Below are 21539 nucleotides of genomic sequence, written 5' to 3' on the forward strand. Positions count from 1 at the left end.
CTTGATTTAAAAAAAAAATTACCTCTCTAAACCCGTCAGAAGAATGTTAATTGAATGATTGATATAATGTTCTTATCCCCTAAAAAAAGGAATATATACTAACTATGAAATTATTGAAAAGTGAATTTTGAAATTACTATTTAAAAAGATTTCAGTCGAGACATTCAAGAAAAGTTGCATTTTATCTTTTGATTGGGGGGGGGGAGAGAATGATTACAAATCTGCCTAGGGGCGGCATGGAGCTAACGCGGTCTCTGCTGAGAGGTCAGATTCAAAAACTATATATTGTTCGAAAGATTTCGTTCGGCCGTGACCACCCATAATTCATTTTTTGGTTTGAAAAAGTTTTGTTTCATCTTTTCAACTGCTCAAAAAAAAAAAAAAAAAAAAATATATTTGTGGGGGACTGAGAAGTTTCAGGCAAATGTGAATTCCAATTTAAAAGAAAAGACAACTTTAGGCAAACTTCATGAATAATATTTTTGGCGGAAATGTTTATCATAACTATTTTTTCATCTGAGGAGCAATTCATCCAAAGTTCATCCTTTTCAAAATTTTTCAGGAGGTGTAATAAAACTAACTAAGCTAACAGCAAAATATTTTTTTCATATTTTATAGGTACATAGCTGTTAAGGACAAAGGCATAACATATTATGTAACAGAGCAACAAATTTTTAAAGTAAAATATGAAAGAGATATGGCTGTTTTTAATTTTGGATATGTGCTGTTTTGTTTAAAAAACGAGTCGATTTGCCCTTTTGATCGAAAAACCTGAATGATGAGAGAGAAATGCACCAAAGTTCTACTACATCACTACCTCAAATATCTCTGACTTTTCTTGTTTTTTCATTTGTCTGTGGCTCATGGTTGTGGACATTTTTAATATTTTGTGCAGTTCCGTTCATTGTAATGATGCTTGCTTTGCAATTTAGTTTTGTAACATTTCCAGAACAATTTTTTGAGTTCCCTTCCGATTTATTCGGAACATAAAGTCGTCATAAATTAATATTTTTCCTCCCCTGATGGAATCAATAAAATGAATGCTCATTTTAATAATGAATAATTACTAGACGAAAAGACCGAAGAAAAAAAATGGCTGAATCTCAGCTGCTAACACGTTTTACATTTAAGAGGAGATCGTAGGGAAAAATTAGAAATCCCTACCCAACCCCCTTCTCTAAAACCGGAAATCGTCCCATCCATGTGATTGACGTTATCCTCTCCGGAGGGCGTGATCCACTCGTCAAAAATGCTCTCGTTATCAGCGTAGGCGAAAATCGGTAGACACCGTCACAGCAGAAGATTTCAATGGGAAAAAGTTACCCAGCTGTCAGAAACATGCTTTTAACTTCCCGTTTTTCTCGTCAGATGGCGTTGAATCGCCCGAGGCCAAAATCGCCACCGTCAAATGGCGAACAGTCCCACGGCCAGAGTTGATATCCGAACGTTGGCCGTGCGGAGTGTGTTTCCGTTTCCGACTGGATTTTAAATAGTGTCCTGTGGAACATTATAATATTAATGTTTTGAAGAACAAACATAACAGAATATGAATCTCGTGACGTTTTTATGGATACTACAGGCACTTTGGATTAAAGGTAGGGATTAGAAATTGCGAAACAAATTATTCAGAAATCTAGTTGCAAGTTGGGAGTTTTTATTTCAAGCATAAGTTGCCGGAATTTTAATCACTGTCACTGATTAAATTTTGACAAACAAAATTTCTTCCATCAAGCATAGCAGAAATAGTATATATGTACGTCGCTAAAGGACAATTTGCATTTTTTGCATTGTTTACATAGAGCTGTCAAAAGTTAAGTTTCTTAAATTGATCTTACATTTTCCGATTTTTTTTGAATTTCTTCATTTAGATTTTGTGATGAAAAAATTGTCTTTATTATACTATACGAAAACTTTATTGAATAACTAAAACATTTGAATTCAAATTATTAATAATGTTTCAGTCAGAAAAAGAATTGGGAAATGCGACTACTAAAATTTGAATTTTTCCTGTCTGTTTTTTTCTTTTTTCTCCAGGAGTACTGCGTGACAGCAATAATATGCAGTCAGGCCCGTCATTTGGGGGGAACAGAAAAGAGGTTATTTACCTCCCCTTGAGTTTTAGAAACATGATGTAATTGTGGGTTTTGAAGGAATATTTTGTTTTCCTGTATAATGTATTAAATACATACTGTCTTCAAGTCTTCAAACTCATTTTCAATCCATTTCAAAACCAGCTAAATAAAATCGTGCTATTATAAAACGTATTTATTTGTCAGTTCCCAGAAGTCATAATGAAGCTGTAACATACAACTTATTTACACGGGTAACTTATTCACTTTTTGAATTGAAACCATGTTTTCTCCCTGAATTTGTGTGCAATTCATATAACTAAAGCAGGCAATAATACTGTGGTCAGGTAACTGCATTTTTCTCTTTTTTTTGCATTTTTGTCATCTATTGTACGTTAGCTTTATTATACAAATTTGCTTATTTATTTTCCGCTGGGGGAAAAAAAGTATAATTCCAACTTTTCCCTGTTGTTATTATTGAATCCAAAACGAGTTTCCTCAAATATCTCAAAAACTTTTTTCTGCAGTTACTATTATTTAACTGCTCAAATGAAAATAATACTATTACTGTAGATGTTCAGGGCTTCATTTCAACAAAAATAGGGCGGGAACAGTCTGATACTGCTAGGGTCATTTTCAGACGTTAATAGCCTAAAATTCATCAAATGCGTAAAATATCACATACAATACAACAGAAGTACACAAATTGAGTTCCTATTAGTACCTATTCAAATTAGGCAATAATCTGAAAAATATCAAATTTAAGAGACATTTTAAATCTAACGGCTTTTATAAAAAATAAATTTAACTCTTTGTTTTGAATTAAAAAAAAAGTATATAGTTGCATGTGTTAAAGCAATAGTAGCTGTGCTATAAATAAGTGCATTTGCAATCGGCCTATACTCAGCTACAGTGACAAAAATAATGTAACTAGTTTAAAATAAAGTATATAATGTATCCCCCGTATTTTAGATTTTAAGTCAATATGAGACATGCTACATTTTAAAAGAGATATGTTTTTTCTAAATGATTTGATATCGTTATGACTATTTTTGTTTATAAACACGGGTGCAATCTATTCATCATAAAGTCATTAAAAGTTTTATTATTAGAAAATTTTTCACATAAATCTAGTTGCGGAAAAATTTTAATGCATTACATATACCAATGTTTTTTTTTTTTTTTTTAAAATTCTTAACGCATTTGAACATTTGTTTTCAATCTAGCTAAAATGATTTAGTGATCTTTCGGTATTTTCTTCATTTACTCTTTTTTTTTTTTTTGCCTAATACGTTAGCCAAGTTACAATTTGAAATTATATTTATCAAGTTGTTCTAAACTACGTTGCTTGATATATGATTGCAACTCTTTTTCATCTATTTTTCTTTATAGACATAAAAACAAGAGCTGCTTCTAAAATTTTGAAATTTTATTTTGAAATGAAAAAAGAAGGAGCTTTTCTTTTAATTGTAAAACATATTATTTCAATGCAACTAAAGACCGTTGAAAAGTCGTCTAAATACTTTGCATTCAATTCAAATATTGTTTATTTAAGTAAATACATTCGGCATGGCTTTTACCATTTAAAATCCGCGCAATAAAATTCATCCATTTTTACATTTATTTTTAAATTGAAAGAAAGTTAATCGCATTACTTTAGTTAACTTTTCGTTAAAAGTAATAAATCTATTGAAATGTTTTCTCTGCATCAACATCAAATTCTAACAGCGCAGAAATTTTTGTGTTTTGGTAAATTAACTTTTGTTTGATTCCGCATTTTTCATTATTAGTAATTGGTTTTTCTGTTCGAATTTCCTTTAATAAATTTTCATTTCCCTAAACTAAAACAGCGTTTTTGTTTTGTACTAGTTTAAATCTTCGTTTAAAGGGTCAATGTACTTTCGGCATTTCTCATAAGAAATTCATTGTTTTTCTCGTTTTGGCATTTTCAGTAAAGAAAACTTCTTTCCTTATTTAACATTTTGAGCAATAATGTTCATTTTGATTTACAAGCTGCTGCACTCCGGTAGTTAAAGAGGGGGGAGGGGTCAATAATTTTTCGAAAATTATTTATATACAACATAGTCATAGTGTGGACAACAGGCTCGTATTTATATGAGTCAATCAGGATCAATTACTGACCTCCGTGGCTTCAAAAAAGTCAAGTTTTAGGTATAAGTGGGAGGGGTTTCTGTTGCATTCCGATAAAATGTGCATTGGGTATACACACTTTACCCTCCTCCCTCCTGAAAACATTTGAAAAAACTTGTCTAATATTCAATTAAAATGAATCACTAAATAAATGAATGGCAATAAAATACTGTTTGATTATAGCTAAGATTTGATTGTATGAACCGATAAATAGAAACCTTGTAATATATTTTCACGCATAAAAGTTTAAGAATTCATACGAATATGAAATGCACTTTTTTTGTGCATTTTAATCTGACTTTTGACACAATTGTCGATTGGATTATTTTTTAATTTGTTAAAGTTAGCTTTTAGTATGTTTGATTAGAATTAACTGAGAAAATAACTTAAAAGTAAAGCGACTAGACAACTGGTAAAAGAAAGGGATCGTTAAAAGACCATCCTTTTCCTTTCTCTCCAAATCGGCATTTGTTTTGTAATTTGCATATCTTATTCTGTTTTCAGTTATGTACTTTTTTTTTTCAATATTGACTCTCTTCTTCGCAACATTTTAGTAGCTTTATGAATGCTTTAAGGTATCAACTTTTTTTTTTTTTTTTAGAAATGTTTATCCGAACAGTTTTTCCTTTTTGTCTTTGCGGACAATTTTAATGCACGTGTGTGAAAAAGTGCCAAAAATTATTACTTTTAATGGAAGGAGATCCGAATCGCAAATCCGAAAAACGTGCATGCATTTTTCATTGTAAATTTTTGATAACCAAAGTTAAATGTATTACTGTATCCCAGCCAGCGCAAAGCATACCATTTGAATGTAATCTAAAATTATACTATAGAGTCAAGTAATTTTGTGACCACGCACATGCAAGGAGAAAACGTATTAATTAGTGTTTTCTTTCACGCGATATAATCCAACTGAGGGTGAAGTAGAAGAATTGAATATCTCTCCTGCTACAATGTCATCTTTGAGTTCATCACCAATCAGTGTGATAAAATAATAATACAAATAAGAATAAGAGGTTTATTGAGCAATAATATTGCTTATTGTTCTCATTTGACCTTTGAATAACGTTCCTATGATTTTATTTCCCCCGCGCCTTCCTCTGCAGTACCACTTTCGACCGGCCCCTCCCGATGCTGTTCATATAGCAAAAACCGTCTCCAGGTTGCGTCCATATTCTACACACAAACGCATACATACACCTACACACACACAAATACATTCACACACACATACCCACACACTCATGCCTGCACACAGACACAAACGCACACGCCCACACACAGACACACTTGTGGTTTCGAAAAAAAATAATTTGAATTTAAGATGTCAAAATTCAAATTATTTTTTTTAAAATTATTTTGAAATATAAGTTATTGGGAAACTGATAGAGTAATCTCACATCTTATATCAGTGTATCCATGGGTGCCCAATGCCCATCCACCAAAAGCGATGTCGTCCTCCCCCTCAGATTCTAAGGAACACAAGAACGCAAAATGAGTTTGAAAAAGCCTAACAAACCTTCCCTCAAAACATTTCAATGGCGCTGTCCGTGCCATTGCATATGTAATTTATTCATGCATAGATGAATTTAGCTTCTTGCCCCCTGTATACGTACGTGATATTTATTTTTTATGATTGGTGCACCATTAATGTTTTACTGTTACTTCTTTTTATGTTAATATTGCGATTTTTCTTGAGTCTACTTATTTAATTAAAATTTTCCAACTTCCTCATCTAAGTCGCTGATTTTGTATAGATGCATTTTTGTAGCAGCTTTTGGATTACTATTACCACGAAAGCATCTACCTTTTTTAATTCACAAAAGGGTTCTTTGAAATCCCAAAATTCGCGTATGCATTTCATTAAAAGTTGCAAATTTTTTTAGCCACAACTTTTTTTCAACGTCATTCCTTGGCCCATTCCACGGAAAAACGAATATTTTGTCGGTCACAGCTCATATATTTCAGTAAAAGTAATAATTTAAAAAGAAAAAGAAAAAAATGTTTTTCTTAAGAAACTAATCTTACGTTTGTGTTTTTTAAAACAAAATGTAATTGTTCATTACCTTTTAAACTATCATTTTTAAACCAACTATATGAGCTGCAACGGGCGGGACAACATGGCGTGGCGTTTCGTGGAATGGCTTTCTTGCTCTTTTATAACATTTCTAAACGAACAGCATTCCATAAAATATGCAATTGATTTTGTTAGAGCTAAAACGCAATCGATACCAATCATTGCAAAAACAAGATAGTTCCCGTTTTTTGGATACATTCACACATAATAGGTTCCATTTTTCGCTTATTTTAATAGTTTCATATGCATAATTGCGTTATCATAATTAAATGAGGTTAAAAAAAATACCATCTTAAAAAAATGGAGTGTCTGAAGTAATTGTCTATAATTGCTTGAGCTTTTTAAAGATGTGGACGTGGTGAGGGAGAAAAAGCAAAACTGAGGTGATAAATTGAATTACGCCGGAAAACTTACTTCTTCCATAAATCTTTAGTTGTTTACTTTTTGTAATGCCATTCATTTAGTGAGCGTAAAATTGTGGTCATTTTTTAGCGTTTTCCCTTTTGTTCTTTTTCCCTTATTTGATAGGTTTTTCATTTTTTATAGCACTTCTGGAAATGAAAAACTGCTTTGGATGCTGTCCAATCGGGTCTTGTGTGTGTAAAGAAGTGCCATTGGTTATTAAATTAGTGATCCGGAAGTAATGGCACATTTTCGGATATGTGTAGTGACAGTGTTATTTTTAGCGTTTAATATAGCTTTTTTTTTTCGCTTTCTAAAATGTGGCATGGATATGAATTCTTATTTTGGACATTTCTGAGCGAGTTTAGAAGAAAAACGGCCTCATTAATTCTTCTCCCCTCTAATTAGATTATTACTTTTCTGACTTCTATGAATGATTAAACAGTTGAAACAAAGTGGGAATTATTGAGTGTTTTGAAAATGTTTTAATGTTTATAAAAAGTTAAAAACTTCTAGTTTTTATATAGGTCTAGATACATTATGGCAACTAGCGTCAAGGACCGCTATTTAATGATTAAGGAAAATGAATGTGTTTATAAATAAGTTGATTTTTGATTATCTCGCTCATTTCAGCTAAAAAATTGTCCTTTTAACCAGGGTTTCTAACTGCTCCGCAATTTGCGGAGTTGCTCCCCCCCCCCAAAAAAAAGCAAAACTCCGCAGCTCCGCAAAAAAAAAAAAAAAAAATGCTTCGTATTTCCGGGCCGAGTGTTTTCAAGTATATCATAGAATTTAAAGCTGTTCTTTATTTTTATGATAGTGCTTAAAATGATTATCAAGGCTCAAAAAATATTTTAGATGAGTGGTTTTAGTTTTTTCATTGAATTTTATGGAAAACACCGAGCTGCTCCGCAAAATTTTGAAATGCTCCTCAAATTGTTTCTCCAAGGTTGGCAACCCTTGGTCATAACCAATCTACAACTGGTTGCGAGAACGAAAAAAAGTAGGGTGCATCCCCTCCCCCGTGCAAAAATATTTTATTTTTATTTAATGATTTGTCAAGTTTTGTTTACTTGTTATTTTTTATATTTTGGAATGCGATTGACCCAATCACAAAAACTCAGTAAATTATAGGCTAAGTTAAGCTGGTAAAAAGTTGCCACTTCTGCTTTGCAAATGCATTATTTTGCATGATAGTATACAATGCAATATCATATAAACTTTGTAAATTAAGCAGAATCCGTCTTTATCTCACACAAGTTGATATTTCTTTGAACTATATAAATAAGATGAAAAGCCCTTTTCGTAAGAGCAGAACTGTTGTCTTAATTCATGGTATTTGAGGGGAGGTTTCACGAATAGTATTTCTGAACTGGGGAATAACCAATTGATAATTACTACCGACCATTCGTACTTTCTTTTATTTATTTTTTCGAGTATAAATACATTAGAATAGTAAAGCTAAAAATCTTGCTTTTCTGCATTCTTTTTTTTAACAATATATGTATCTACTGTCGCTGTTGAGGAAAATGTTATTATCTTTCAAACTTGTAAATCTGGAAATGAGTCAAGGTTCAACTCTTTTTTTTTCTTTTAAATTGTTATAAACTACTATTATGATGTGACTATTCCGAAAATTTATTAGTAATACATCGTAAAAGTGCTCTTAACTTTCAAAACAGATGCCAAGGCTATTTCGATACATCAACTACTACTTTGAAGTTCCAGATAAAGCTATCATGCATTTAATGATGAAAGGAAAACTATCAACTTCATCACCTTCTTTCAAGTGACATTTTCCAAAAGCACAAGTTCGAAAACGAAATTTCACGTTTGTGAGTAGTTATGCGAGGTACACAAGTGTATGCATTTGCATATAACCAAATAACTCTTTAAATCTGTTTGAATATGGTGGAAATAAATATTTTTGTTGTTCATACATTCGATGTGAAAAAACAAGTTAAACCAATTAAGGTATGATTAAAATACATATTTACGCTAAAGTTTGAACGAAGATTTTTTTTTTTTTTTGTGAATACAAAACTTTTTTTACTTCGCACAAGAAACTTTAATCGTCTTTCCACCAATTTTATTTAACCAAAATGTTGACATTACAAAAAAAAAAAAAAAAAGCATTGCGTGCAAACCTGTATAGACTAGTGACCTAGATACAATGGAATGGAAACGTAATATTTTTCCATTCCTAAATAAAACTAATTCAAAATTCCCCGCGTACTCAAATAAACATTAAAACAATGGACGAATTCCAATGCTACCCGACATTAGCGACGTACGATCGTATTTAATTGCATTTATGATGTAGTTAAGAGACTATAGCTAACGTAATACTTTGTTTCACTGCTCAATCGGAATGGGTCGGGAGATTTGAATTACAGTAATTATGCACATCGCATTGGGCAGGCTTCAAAGTATAAGCAATGTTGATCGATACGATCTGGAAAGGTACAAATTATTTCTGCTAGAAATTTTGAGGGCGTTAATCGATATGCTGGAGCAAATAGTTGAAAATTGATTTGTTCAAGCGTACGGATTTACGATTTTCATCGCGGGCTGGGTTGGATTTGTACTCGGAGGCATTTAATGGCAAATGAAAGTAACATCTTTGCCGATTTGACAGCATTTTAAAATGTTAGCATGTCGTGAGAATTAATCTCATTAAGAATTCCAATTTATCGGAGCGGTATTAAAAGTTTTGGATGGTATCGTTTCCTGATTGTTCGCAAGAATTCTTCGATGCTAGAAATTTTCGTTTTCTATGAGAAGGTGCTATTTATAGTTATGTTTCACTGTTATTTATTATTTTTGAAGATGTTTTACATTTTGTTCCTGATTTTACCTTTAAAAAGTTTTAATATTTGCGTAAAAATCATTTCAGAAGTATTCTCCGTATTTTTAAACATACGGTATGTATTTTGCAGTACATTACCAACTAAGCCAGGGCTAAGGAAGAAATACATAAAATACTTCGTCAGCTCAATCATTCCATCCGAGGGCTGCAGTTTCGTGCTTATAAGCATTCATCAGTCCAGAATAAGAAGTAACTGAGCTGGAAGCGGGAAACCTCTTAAAGGAGCCAAGAGAACTAAGCAAACTGGTAGCTAATGTAGAATTAGCACACCAGACGGCCAATGATGCGGTTCAAGTCAAAGATTGCAGGCAAAGCTAGGTATTTTGTAGTAAGTTAATGCTTAACTTACTTCTTGTTAACTTACTGCAAAATACCTAGCTTTGCCTTCATTCTTTGAGTTGAACCGCATCATTTCTGCAGTCACTCGTCTGGTGTGCTAATTCTGCATTAACTACCAGTTTGTTTTTCTCTATTGGCACTTTTTAGAGGTTTTCCGCCTCCAGCTCAGTTACTTCCTATACCGGGCTGATGAGTGCTAAAAAAGACACGAAACTGCAGTCCTCGGATGGAATGACTGAACTGGTGGTGTATTTTATCTAAACGTTATGTAGTTTCTATCTGATAAGTTCAACTAGGTTATTTTCCAGTATTTAAGAAAGCTTATGTCACACTTTCGCGTTTGTGAATCTATTATCGCTATGATTGGTAGATAGCGAATCACATGATCCATTACAACGAAACTCATGAAGCTTGAAATATTTAATTATCTATTTATTTTATTTTTTGCAGAGGATAACTCTTTTCGCATTTATTGATTCGTCTTTTCGTAGTATTATTTAATGTATTTCTTTTTATTTATTTATGTATTTATTTATTGTAGTCAATACGTTTCTTTGCTCTTCGCACTTTATTTTTGAATATTATTATTTTTGTAACCAATTTTATTTTCGGGCCGTTTCTTGCAGCATACATTTTAGGAAGTTTAAATGAAATTATTTGTGCGTATTTCAAGTAAACAAAAACTAATTATTTTTGTCCTGTGTCTCAAACGTTAAATTTTAATGTTAAATTTAAAGTTATTGAGGATTTTCACTCTAATTTTATTTTATTAATTTTGGAAGTGTTCCTTGCGTTCTCTTGTTAGATTTTGAGTTGTGTACAGTTCGTTGGAGTAGTGGTAAAATTATTCATGCGAATATTTAGTACAGTGAAACCTGTGTAAGTTGACCACTTGCGGTGCACTACTTTAGTGGTCAACTTAAACAGATGGTCAACTTACAGATGTTGGTTTATGTGATTAGGGCTAATTCCGTGCCCGAAAACAGCGGTCAACTTAGACAGGTGGTCAACTTACAAGGGTGGTCAATTTCACAGGTTTTACTGTATTCCCAGAAAGGGATTTGTTTTTCTTTGAATTCTTCATACCACAATCTTCATTGGGAAAAATATGATTTGAATTTAGAAGAATTGTCAGACTTATCTTAAATACTTCAGCGAGTTTCAAGGTTTCATTTTAAATGAAAAAAACGCAAGAGCCCCGTAGAGCTTTAGAATATATCTAAAAAAAATCGGATGATCTTAAAAGTTGTGTAAAACCTGGCTGGTAGCAAGCCCTTCTTTTTGGTAACTCCTAATTTTTAGCAGCAATAAATTTTATTATTAATCAATTTAAAATGTTTAGCAACAAATGTAATTTCGCTCCGTTTTGTTTTAATTAAAATGTAATGTAACTGTTGCAGTTTTGTATTTTTTTTCTTACAATCAAATATATTTAGTCACGGATGTGAATTCATAATAACAAAAAAAATTTCCCTTTGATCTCCTCATGCAGAAGTAGTTCAGAAATTCTTTTAGACACACAAATTGCTTGAAGGCACATCTTCTTAATTAAAAACTTTCTTATTGTTCTAAAAATTTTAATTTCTTCAAGGAAATTAATACATTGTTTCAAAATACAGAGTGGACTTTATTTACTTTTACAGCTTGATTCTGAAAGGATTTTTTAAAAATATTTTTACAATTTTATTTTTATATGTAATAGTGCACTTTTATTAACACCCTGTTATCATTTCAAAAGCTTGTTCATTTTAATAAAGTACAACTTTGATTCTTTTCTGTTCAAAATTTAAGCTACATCTTTCAGCAAAAAAAAAATTACGTAACAGAAACAAAGTAGCCGAAATATGAAACTGCTGTTACAAAATGTTCTTCAAGGTTCAAGATATTCCTCGTTGAACCATCTGGCAGCGGGTTTCCTGCAAAGAAAAGTTCACGCTTCGTCAATTCACAGTCCATCTAATGTTTCGAGATCGATTGTTGCAGCGAAGAGAGATCCCGCAACTGTAACTGGTGCAAGAAAACGGAAAAAATGATAATAAATAAAAAAAAAATCGTCTGCGTACATGCCTTTTCATCGTGAGAATGCTTTTGATTGCACTCCGCGAGATTTGATTGTCCGTGAAATGAAGGCATTGTCCATTTTTTCTTCTTTTTGGTTTGTTAACCTGACCTCGAATAACGGTCGAGTCCACATGGAAATTGATTTATTTCTTCGTTATTGTTTTAATGATGTCTGAGCAACGGAAATTAATTTTGGTTGGAGATTGGTCAATTTTCACAGCTATTACAAAAGCGCACATATTGCACACAGTTGAAGCTTTGCTAACTTCGTCAAAAAACATATCTGATCGTAATTTCTTTATACTTAAGCTTCCTTTTTTGTCTTATTTTATGTTTACCTTCAAAGTAGTATGAAAAATTTTATTTGCAATTATGAATATGTATTATACTAGGGGCTCTGCCCCCTGCTCGTTAACGCTCATCAACCCCCGAAGATTGCTTCGCAATCTTATATGATTCGCAAAGCTTTAAATCGTCAATTTGAAAGAAACAGATTAAAAACGTATTGTAAGCTTCCTTTGGGTCAAAAAGCACCCGGGTTTCAAAATAACTTGTAACAACTTGCAGAGCCGTAAGGGCTAAGGGGCTCCTGAGCATTGCAAAACTGCACTTCTGTACGCTTGAAAAATCGCTTTCATATTCGTGGTCTCTAGTAATAAATTTTGCTCTTTAGCTCGGGGCTTGAATTGAGTTGAGCCTAAGATTTTCCGTTACAGTCGAAACCCTTAACGTTTGTGAATAAGAAGGGAGAAACATGCGAATCGAAAAGACGTAACTATGGCAACGCCAAATAAAGCATCAATAATTTTAATGGAGATGAGATTATTTGAACTTCGATTTTTAACGGCTTGTAACTTTTTTTCCTTTGGAGATAGAAGCTAAGTTTTTCGACCATAGGTAGAGTGAGAGCTGGAGTGAAAAAAGCCGCTCTTTCTATTGATGTCAAAAAAAAAAAAAAAAAAAACTGTGGGACAATTCCTTCGCGTTTTACTGACAGATTTAATGAAGAAAGTAATGCCTAAATTTAAGCCAAGCCTAGAACCGCTCGAACTAAAAAAGCAATTAACTCCCGCCGTATTTAAGTTGAAGCATTGAAACAAAATGCGTAGAACGCGGAAAATTCTACCCTTTCCACACGTATTAATACATAATATTAATACGTGCAAGTAATGTTTCACCCCTTCAATAAGCAATAATAGGCAATTTACGCGAAGTTTGAGTTTAAAAAAATAATTACAAAAAGAAAAAAAAACTAATTCGAATTTTAAAAAATAAAACCCCAGATGCACACCCCCGGGGCTCGAAGTAATTTTGTACAAAATTTCAAGGCTGTAGGTCCTATGGGGTCTCCTGGACGCAGGCCCGCCACAGACTTCCTTCCAGAATTTTTTTGAAACCATTCTTTTCTTTACTATTTTATTATATGTATAGATAAGAGATTAGGGGTGTTCAAAAACGTCACAACAATGTAACTGTTTACTTATTTGCGTTTGCCGCTGTGGTAGAACGTAGCGAGAGATCTAGGAATGTGGTTGGTTGCAGTATCGAACTTCGATGAAAGCATGCGCAGGCGCTTGCATGCGCAGGAAATATGGGACATTCTTACAAAGAGCGCCGTCTATTTGACCGACTTTTTTGACTTACGATGTTCGCTATTGTCGAATTCCTTGGGCACAAGATAATCATTTACTCCGATGCATACTGTGAGACATTCCAAAGCCTATGTTGGTTTCTCAAGAACAGAATACCAGGACGGCTCACGAAGAGTAGTTCTGCTCCATGATGATGCGCGTCCACATGTCACCTGAGTCACTCAGGCAGCATGGGTCCAGTTTAAGTGAGAGCAGCTTGACCATCCGCCCTCTAGCCCAGACATGTCGCCCTGCGAATTCCACGTGTTTGATCCATTGTAAAAAGCACCTGAGACCTGAAAGGGAAGCACTTTCCCTGGAACGACGAGCTCAAGGTCACTGTAAGGGTTGAGTTTTGTCACAGTCACAGAAATTCTGGTAACAAGGATTCCTTCGGTTAGATAATCACGGGATCTTGGTGTTGAGGCCTATGGTGCATACTTTGAACTGAGTCTTCATTTAGAGCCACAGTATCTTTTTGGTACATTTTCATTTGAGACATATGCTTTATATACTTTTTGGTGTATTCTCTCTTAAAAAGATTTTGAACCTTAACTCCGTAACACATGTTCGTAATGAAATTTGCATAAACTCGTTTCCGTGTCACCAGGAATTCCAATCCAGAAATTGACCATACAAGAAACTATGCAAAAAGAAAAAAAAAAAAAAAGCTAGCAAAATCAATGCAATAGAAATACAGATTGTTTGTAATTAAAGTAAGTATATATTAACCTTCGCTGAACTGGTTCTAATAGTAGGAAGTGCTTTAAACTTGATATTCTGGTTCTATGAACAATGGGAAAAATAAATTTACGATTATGAAACACTAGTTCAAATTTTTACTACTAGATGAGAAAGGGGCGTATGGAAAAAGAACATCAATCTAAGAACAAGAATTTTTATTTCATCCCAAAATTTATTTAATTTACATTCCATTTTCATCATGTTCAAAGGTTATTCAACAGTAAGTGGAAAGCTTTTTTTTTTAATCAATGGCAGTAATTTGGTGGTTTTGTTGAAATTTCACAGGAAAATAGTAGTGATATCGAGAAGAATTTAGAAGTTATTACAGGAAAAAATGTTTTGGTGTAATTTTCCCGTTCTTGTATAAAGTTATTTTTTTTTTTCAAATTAGTTTAACTTTCCACAAATTACTGTATTGGTAGAACATTTATCTGTTTAAATTTTTTGCTGGAATCGAAAGAACGCACAATTCTTACACTTAATTGTAGATTCTGCACGAAAAATATATGTTTTAAGCCGTAAAGTTACATGTTATCGAAAAGATATTTTTTTCTAATTTAGATGAATTTTTCCTGTGCGATATAGTCTTTATTTTCTATTCTTGTAACATCTGCAAGTATTTTATGTTTTGATTGAATATCAGCAATTCTTTCACCCAAAATTAATGCAATAAATATGAAAACGAAACGGTTGGGGGAAAAAAAACAACCCATAATTACTATTTGTTTGTATTTATCATACCTAACTAAGCAAAAAAAATATTTAGACTAGTTCAGAGAGCAACAATATATTCATTTTACATATTATTATTGCTATACATTGGGCTAAATTTGAAACAAGATGATTATAATGCTTTGAATGCTTCGTGCACTTATTTAAATCAAAACCTTTAAAATATTTTCTTAATAATGAATACAATTTTAGCACAATGGAAAGTTGTTCAAATTTATTATATTTCTACAATTAATCGTCGATTTTCACCTGTAACATTTCCCTTTAAATAATTTAATTTCACAGTTATTGTACAGGCTCCGTGTTGCATTGGTGACGGTCTCTATTTACCTAAAGAGAACAGTTGGTGATTATATATCCATATCAACAACTTAAGTCATTACTTAGTCAAATTTAGTCAGAACGGAGTCACGCGACGTTTTTCATCCTTTGTTTTGTTATTGGCAAACCTTTTCCCTGTATTTGACTTCCGATTACGCTTAATGGCCTCTAATCGGCCGCGCGTGAGAGAAAATGCACAGACTTGTCAAAATTGAGCACTGTGTTAAATATTTCTTTCCATAAACTGAATCTGAGCAAATGTAACTGTGTAAAGATTTTTATTTCCAAGTTTGTTATTGTTTTCAATATTTAATAGGGGGTCCAGGGGGTCCGGAGCCCTCCCATCGCCTTTGAGTGTTTTTGATTGACTTTTCTACTGTTTACGTAGTACTACCTAAAATAAAGCAAAAGTAACAATAGTTGCAGATTCAATATTATGAAAAATAAACTTTATTTTCTTTTTTTCTTCCGCTTGCAAATCGAAATGTATGTGAACATAAATTGTTCTATAGTGATAATTGTGCTTCGGGTTCTCATATTTTTAATAATGAGAAAAGTAAGTACATTCGTTCTTGGGGTTTCTGGTAGTTTAAGTATTTATGATTAATAAATTAATTTTATTTACTAATGGTAAGTAATTACATTTTTTAAAAATGTTTTTTGCTCTCGACACCCGATAAAATCGAAAGAACCCGTTGGAATGCGTGTTGTAGTGTGATGCGAGAATAATGAACCTCCGATCCCGAACCCCCCCCCCCCCCCCCGCTTTTGAAAAATTCCTGTATACGCAACTGTTGATAGACACTGAGGACAATTTTCTTTATATTGCATAGGCTAGAAGAGTAGATGCAATGATAAGATATTTAGGACAAAGATATTTCAGCAAAATTATTGGAAATTCAATTCAATTTGTCTACAACTTTCACATTCTGTATATATGGAGTTCCAGTTTTGGTCTCATCTCCCTCTAGGATTTCGATTTTTATGAAATATTTGGCATTTTACTGTTGAAGTTAACTGCGTTTTGTATTGAATTTCAAGATTTAGAAAGCTGGTTTCAGACAACTAAGACAAAAGCAGGAAAGTTCAGGTTTTGAGGTTGGAATACTTCTTTTCAACACTTGACACTTTTGTTACCGACAAACAAGCCATACGAACTACTTATTGATGATAAAAGTTGGCACGGGATTCCAGAGCTTTTTTGATTCATGGCACGGTGCCCGCTTTGAGAACCCCTTCACTATCGTATTGGTTCCTGGTGAGAGTTATACTTGAGTCCTATAGTGCTCAGACCATCAACGAAAAATGTGAGGAAATCTATTTCTCAGGAATCTGGTTCATCAAGCTTTGAACTTCAATGTTGATAAGTTGTATCTAAAATCTCGTCTAATCTCGTCTCTGATCAAACCTATATTTTTACCCTTTGCTAAAAAAATCTTCCATATGGAAACTTTTACAAAGATTTTGGTTAATTTTTGAAGTATTTGAAACATAAAGAGCGCCAGATAAAACAAATAAACAAATCAGACCTTATCCTTCTATAGCGTCTTCTCCAGAGAATACTGAATACGTAATCTCATTCTAAAGAACAGAAAAGTTTAATACCGAATGTGATCCTTTAGGGGTAACTCTCGGACGAAACTTGCACCCTGGAGAATGCCGCAACCTCAAAAGGCGACTTTTAGATGTTGGTTCTTTTTATTCCCTGCAATTTTCCATTCAACATTTTGCATTTTTCTCCTGTACAAATTGCAATTTAACGGAAAAATCAAGCGAAAACATTTAATACGTACACATTTAGATTTATGTACTTTTAGTTTCAATTTAAAGAGGTATAATTTCAATTGTGTCAAACATTCCATTAGAATGCGATAGATCTGAGTTTCATCTTTTTTCACCAATTCAGAAACAATTCAAAATTAGAACATTCCCCTTCAACTTCTAATGATTATTAATGTCTAGCAATAAAGCAGGTTCATGTTGCGCCATGAGTAATTTTTGTGACGTAAGAAAGTTTTCTAGCAAAAATTTCAGACAAACCTTTCATTTTATGTTAGTGCTCAAACCTGCGATTATAGTTTCTGTTCTCACTTATTACAGTGCTGGCCAAATTATTAGACTAAAGAGTTTTTTAAGGTAAGTTTTAAAGTTAGTTTTAGGTAATTAGTGAGTGTGTGTATGTGAGTATATATAATAGTGATTATAAACTATTTTTTACCTCCTTTTTTAAAAAATTAAGAAATTATGCAAACCTTGTGAAAAGTATGCCAAAAAGACTTAAAATGCTAATCAAGAACAATTGAATGCAAACTAAATATTAGATAATTATTTCACTGTTCGTTAATGTGTCTATAGTTATGTAATCAATAAAGAATTTGCTTTTAAAAGTCTTAGTCTAATAATTTGGCCAGCACTGTACATCTGCCAGAAACGAAATATGAATTGGAACGGAGCTATTCTATACACTTTTAACCGTAGACAAATACAAACTAATGATTTTTTCTTAAAAGCCATTATTTAATTAGTGAATCAACTTAAAGCTTCGTAATAATGGTCCTGGTGCTTTGTTTTGCAAAGAAGTATTAACTTTTTATAAGAAATATTTCAAACCTTTAAAACAATATGCATCATATTAATTTGAAGATTTTCTAAGCAAATAGCTTTAAAAGATCTATTTACATTCTGCACGTGAATAAGTTAATTATTAATTTTCGTTATTTAGTCTTTAATGTGATACGCATTTAAAAAATGAATTTTGGTTTTTAAGCGTCAATAAAAAAATTTTTTTTTGCTCTTCATTCAAACGGCAATATAGCAGTCGAATTCATCAATAGAACAGTCGAATTCATCAATAGAGCAGTCGAATTCATCAATAGAACAGTCGAATTCATCAATAGAACAGTCGAATTCATCAATAGAGCAGTCGAATTCATCAATAGAGCAATCGAATTCATAAGAAACAAAATATGATAATCCTAAATAGTCAACAGTTGTTAATAAGTACTAAGCATTAGTGTTGTTGGCAGATGAAGGACAGTATCTGCAGAAATGAGTTTTCGAGAAGTTTGAAGAAACGCGTTTTGGATTCAGTATTAACAACAGGAAAATGTCGGAATTAGATTTTTTTGAGCTTTTCTTTTAGCGGAAATAAAGTAAGCAAGCTTGTATGATACATCAAAGGTACAGTAAAAAAGTGACAAAACAGTAAAAAAATATATATATATATATATATATATATAAATAATCTTAAACTTTACCTACCTAAGGCAGATCTGCAGTGCAGAAGCAAGTTGCACCCTTTAATTTTTATGCGGATTAGCTTTTGGGAAATGGATAAAAGGACAAAATTGAACATGCTTTATCTTCATAAAGTATTTGCTCCCATTGAGCCTATGATTAAAAATGTCTTTACGTGAATCTATAAATTCAATCTAAAGTCTATCTGTCGGTCTGTTTGTTTATCTTAAAACTTTCTGGTTTGTAGCAATCGTCCCTTGAATTTCAGTAATCTCGATTTCTAAACTGCATTTTTCATTAGCTGAGCTGAAAACTGACTGAAAGCGTAATATAACTGCTCGAAAAAGAAAACTTGATGTTAATTTAGTCTTTTCCAACATTTTAATTACAAACAGAAATTTACGTTGGTAAACTTTTAAAGGTAATTTTTAAGCAATCCATCACACAAATTTCGAAACAGCTGTTGTCGAAAAAGTCTCCAAGCCTCGCAATAAAGTTCAAAAGCATCGAAAATTTGTTAAATGCAGGGCGTCAACCCAACAGACCTTGGATTACGTCACATCATTCAATACCTTCAAGAAACAAATTATTTTCGTCAGCCCTTAAGTACCTTCGTTTTACCAAACTTTTAACTTTGTGGATGGATAAATCTTTCATCCAGTTCTCACTCTGCTGTTGGTTCAAGGGTAAAATATTGCAGCTGTCCACGTTTCTGTATTATCTCGTGTTTTCGTTGATGTTGTAGAGCAGATTGCTGGGAGAGTGTTGTTTATGATTATGGTTTTAGAAGAAGATGATTTTTGTATTTTCTTGATAAAACTTCATTACATTTTTCAAAAACCGCTTGGCTCGGCTCAAGTGTTTTTTTTTTTGCTCGTACCGTAATGACACAGTATTTTTACTTATTGAGTCCTGTTCCATTGTATGGGTGATGGTACTTTTTGCTGTTTTAAGAGCAAACGATTTGGAATAATTAAGTTGCCACCAACTCCTAATGCAATGACTGATATTAGAACTAAATAAGTATTTTTATTTCCTTTTTAAAAAAAGGAAGTATTGTATTAGCGAAAAAATTTTTACTTAAAAATCGACCTTAATTTCCATTTTACACACCCACGAATGAATGCTGAGTTTTTTTTTTTTTTTTTTTGACTCGACCACACGTGGATAAGTGCCTAAGAAGGTATAGATACGCGAAATATCAATAATGACGATTCCCGAGTTAATTACAACGAAATTTCTCGTGACGTCTGTGTGTACGTATATGTGTTTGTTTGTCGCATAACTCAAGAACGGTGAGTCCTATAAAGTTGAAATTTGGTACGTAGACTCCTAGTGGGATCTAGTTGTGCACCTCCGTTTTGCCTTCGGGTGTTTCTAAAGGCGTCTTTTGGCCCTTTTTGGGGGAAATCATTGTTAATTTTAGAGACGTACCGAGTAGCACTTTGGCCGAGTAGCCGAGTACCGAGTACTCGGCCTTTTACTACTCGGCCGAGTACCGAGTTACCGAGTAACTCGGCCTTTCACTACTCGGCCGAGTTTCCCAGTACCAATTATGCTGAAAGAAGGACCACCGACACACACCGATGAATTTTGAACTTATTGAAATAGTAGTATAGACCTCCTTGTCCATATAATAGTTTTTAAACTAAATTCCTGCTGAAATTTAACTACAAAATTTTGCAAAAATAATGTTTTTAAATTAAAAATGAATAAATAAAAGGTATGACTTATCAAGTTGGAATTAAAACAAATTATACAAATTTATTCATTATAGGTCTAGTTCGCTAAACATAAATAATTTTTAAAAGCAAAAAAACCAATGCGCAGGAACATTGCAGACACGTTTTTCTGTGTTACAAGGATCGTCTTTTCAGTGCATAACATGTGAACTAAAGACTAAAGGCATACGACAAAAAATTCGACTTTTGCTGGACGCCTTTAAATCAACGAGCTCACATTTTGTGCATTGAAAAAGAAATTGCTCATAACGCCAAAACACGTGTCTGCAGTGATCCTGCACTGTGCTTCTAACGTTGTTTTATTTCCTTTTATTTTTAAAGCTAAGGTATTTTTATATATCTTATAACTAATTTTAGTATGTAGCAAAAATTCCATATTTGCACAATTTTCAACAAAAAAGTTTTATTAACTTTCGAGACATTCGAACCAAGATTTATTTCATTGAAGTACTTCAAACTTCATTATTCTCAAAATTTAAATTTGAATTGTAAATGGTTGCAGAAAATTATATATGCTTCTATTCAATTTTTTGCAACTACTCGGTATTGGCCGAGTATCTGATCAAAATTTGGCCGAGTACCGAGTAGTTACCGAGTACTCGGTACATCTCTAGTTAATTTCGATGTAAATTCAAGTGCTGTTATACTTTGGTGGACACTTGGAGATATATCGCCATTTTGGTCGCGAAGTTGGCGACAAATTTGGTGATTTTTTATTTATTTTTTTTTTTTAAATCTGTTTCAACTTGGCCACGGTTAGTGATATTTAGAGAGTAAACTATTGAATCACATTAAAATTGCCAGTAATGGGGAAATAACATTGAATTGGAGTGAAAGGAAGTCATGTGATGCACACATCAGCTCGTTTAATTTTTAATGCAGAGTAATTTTAAAAACAAATACTCATATTGCTCATATATACCAGAGTAAAAGGTATAACTACAAAGAAGAGCTTTGACAAAGCTGTGTAAAACCAACCTAGTGCCAACTGACGAGTTCAAGTGACGTTTTCGAAATTTACTGATATCAATGTCAATCCATAAAAACACTGAAATAACAAACTTCTGTCCCGGATGCTTAAAGACAAGTCTCAGATGTAAGACATGATTAATTTTAATGTTAGGTACAAAAATCGATATTAAATACTATTTTGCTTTCTGTTGC

At 32.8% G+C, this 21539-nt stretch overlaps 1 protein-coding gene across 1 annotated transcript in view; it reads left to right on the forward strand.

Annotated features, from left to right (window-relative positions):
• Positions 1-1461: 1461 nt before the first annotated feature.
• The window catches only part of LOC129222845 (kin of IRRE-like protein 1), a 554018-nt gene continuing 533940 nt past the window's right edge, over positions 1462-21539 (forward strand). The window contains exon 1 of the mRNA XM_054857396.1: positions 1462-1595. Within this exon, the coding sequence (XP_054713371.1) occupies positions 1547-1595 (49 nt within the window). The 5' untranslated portion in view covers positions 1462-1546. The remainder of the gene's footprint in view (positions 1596-21539) is intronic.

Source organism: Uloborus diversus, chromosome 5 (genome assembly GCF_026930045.1).
Source record: "Uloborus diversus isolate 005 chromosome 5, Udiv.v.3.1, whole genome shotgun sequence".
Taxonomy (NCBI): Eukaryota; Metazoa; Arthropoda; class Arachnida; order Araneae; family Uloboridae; genus Uloborus; species Uloborus diversus.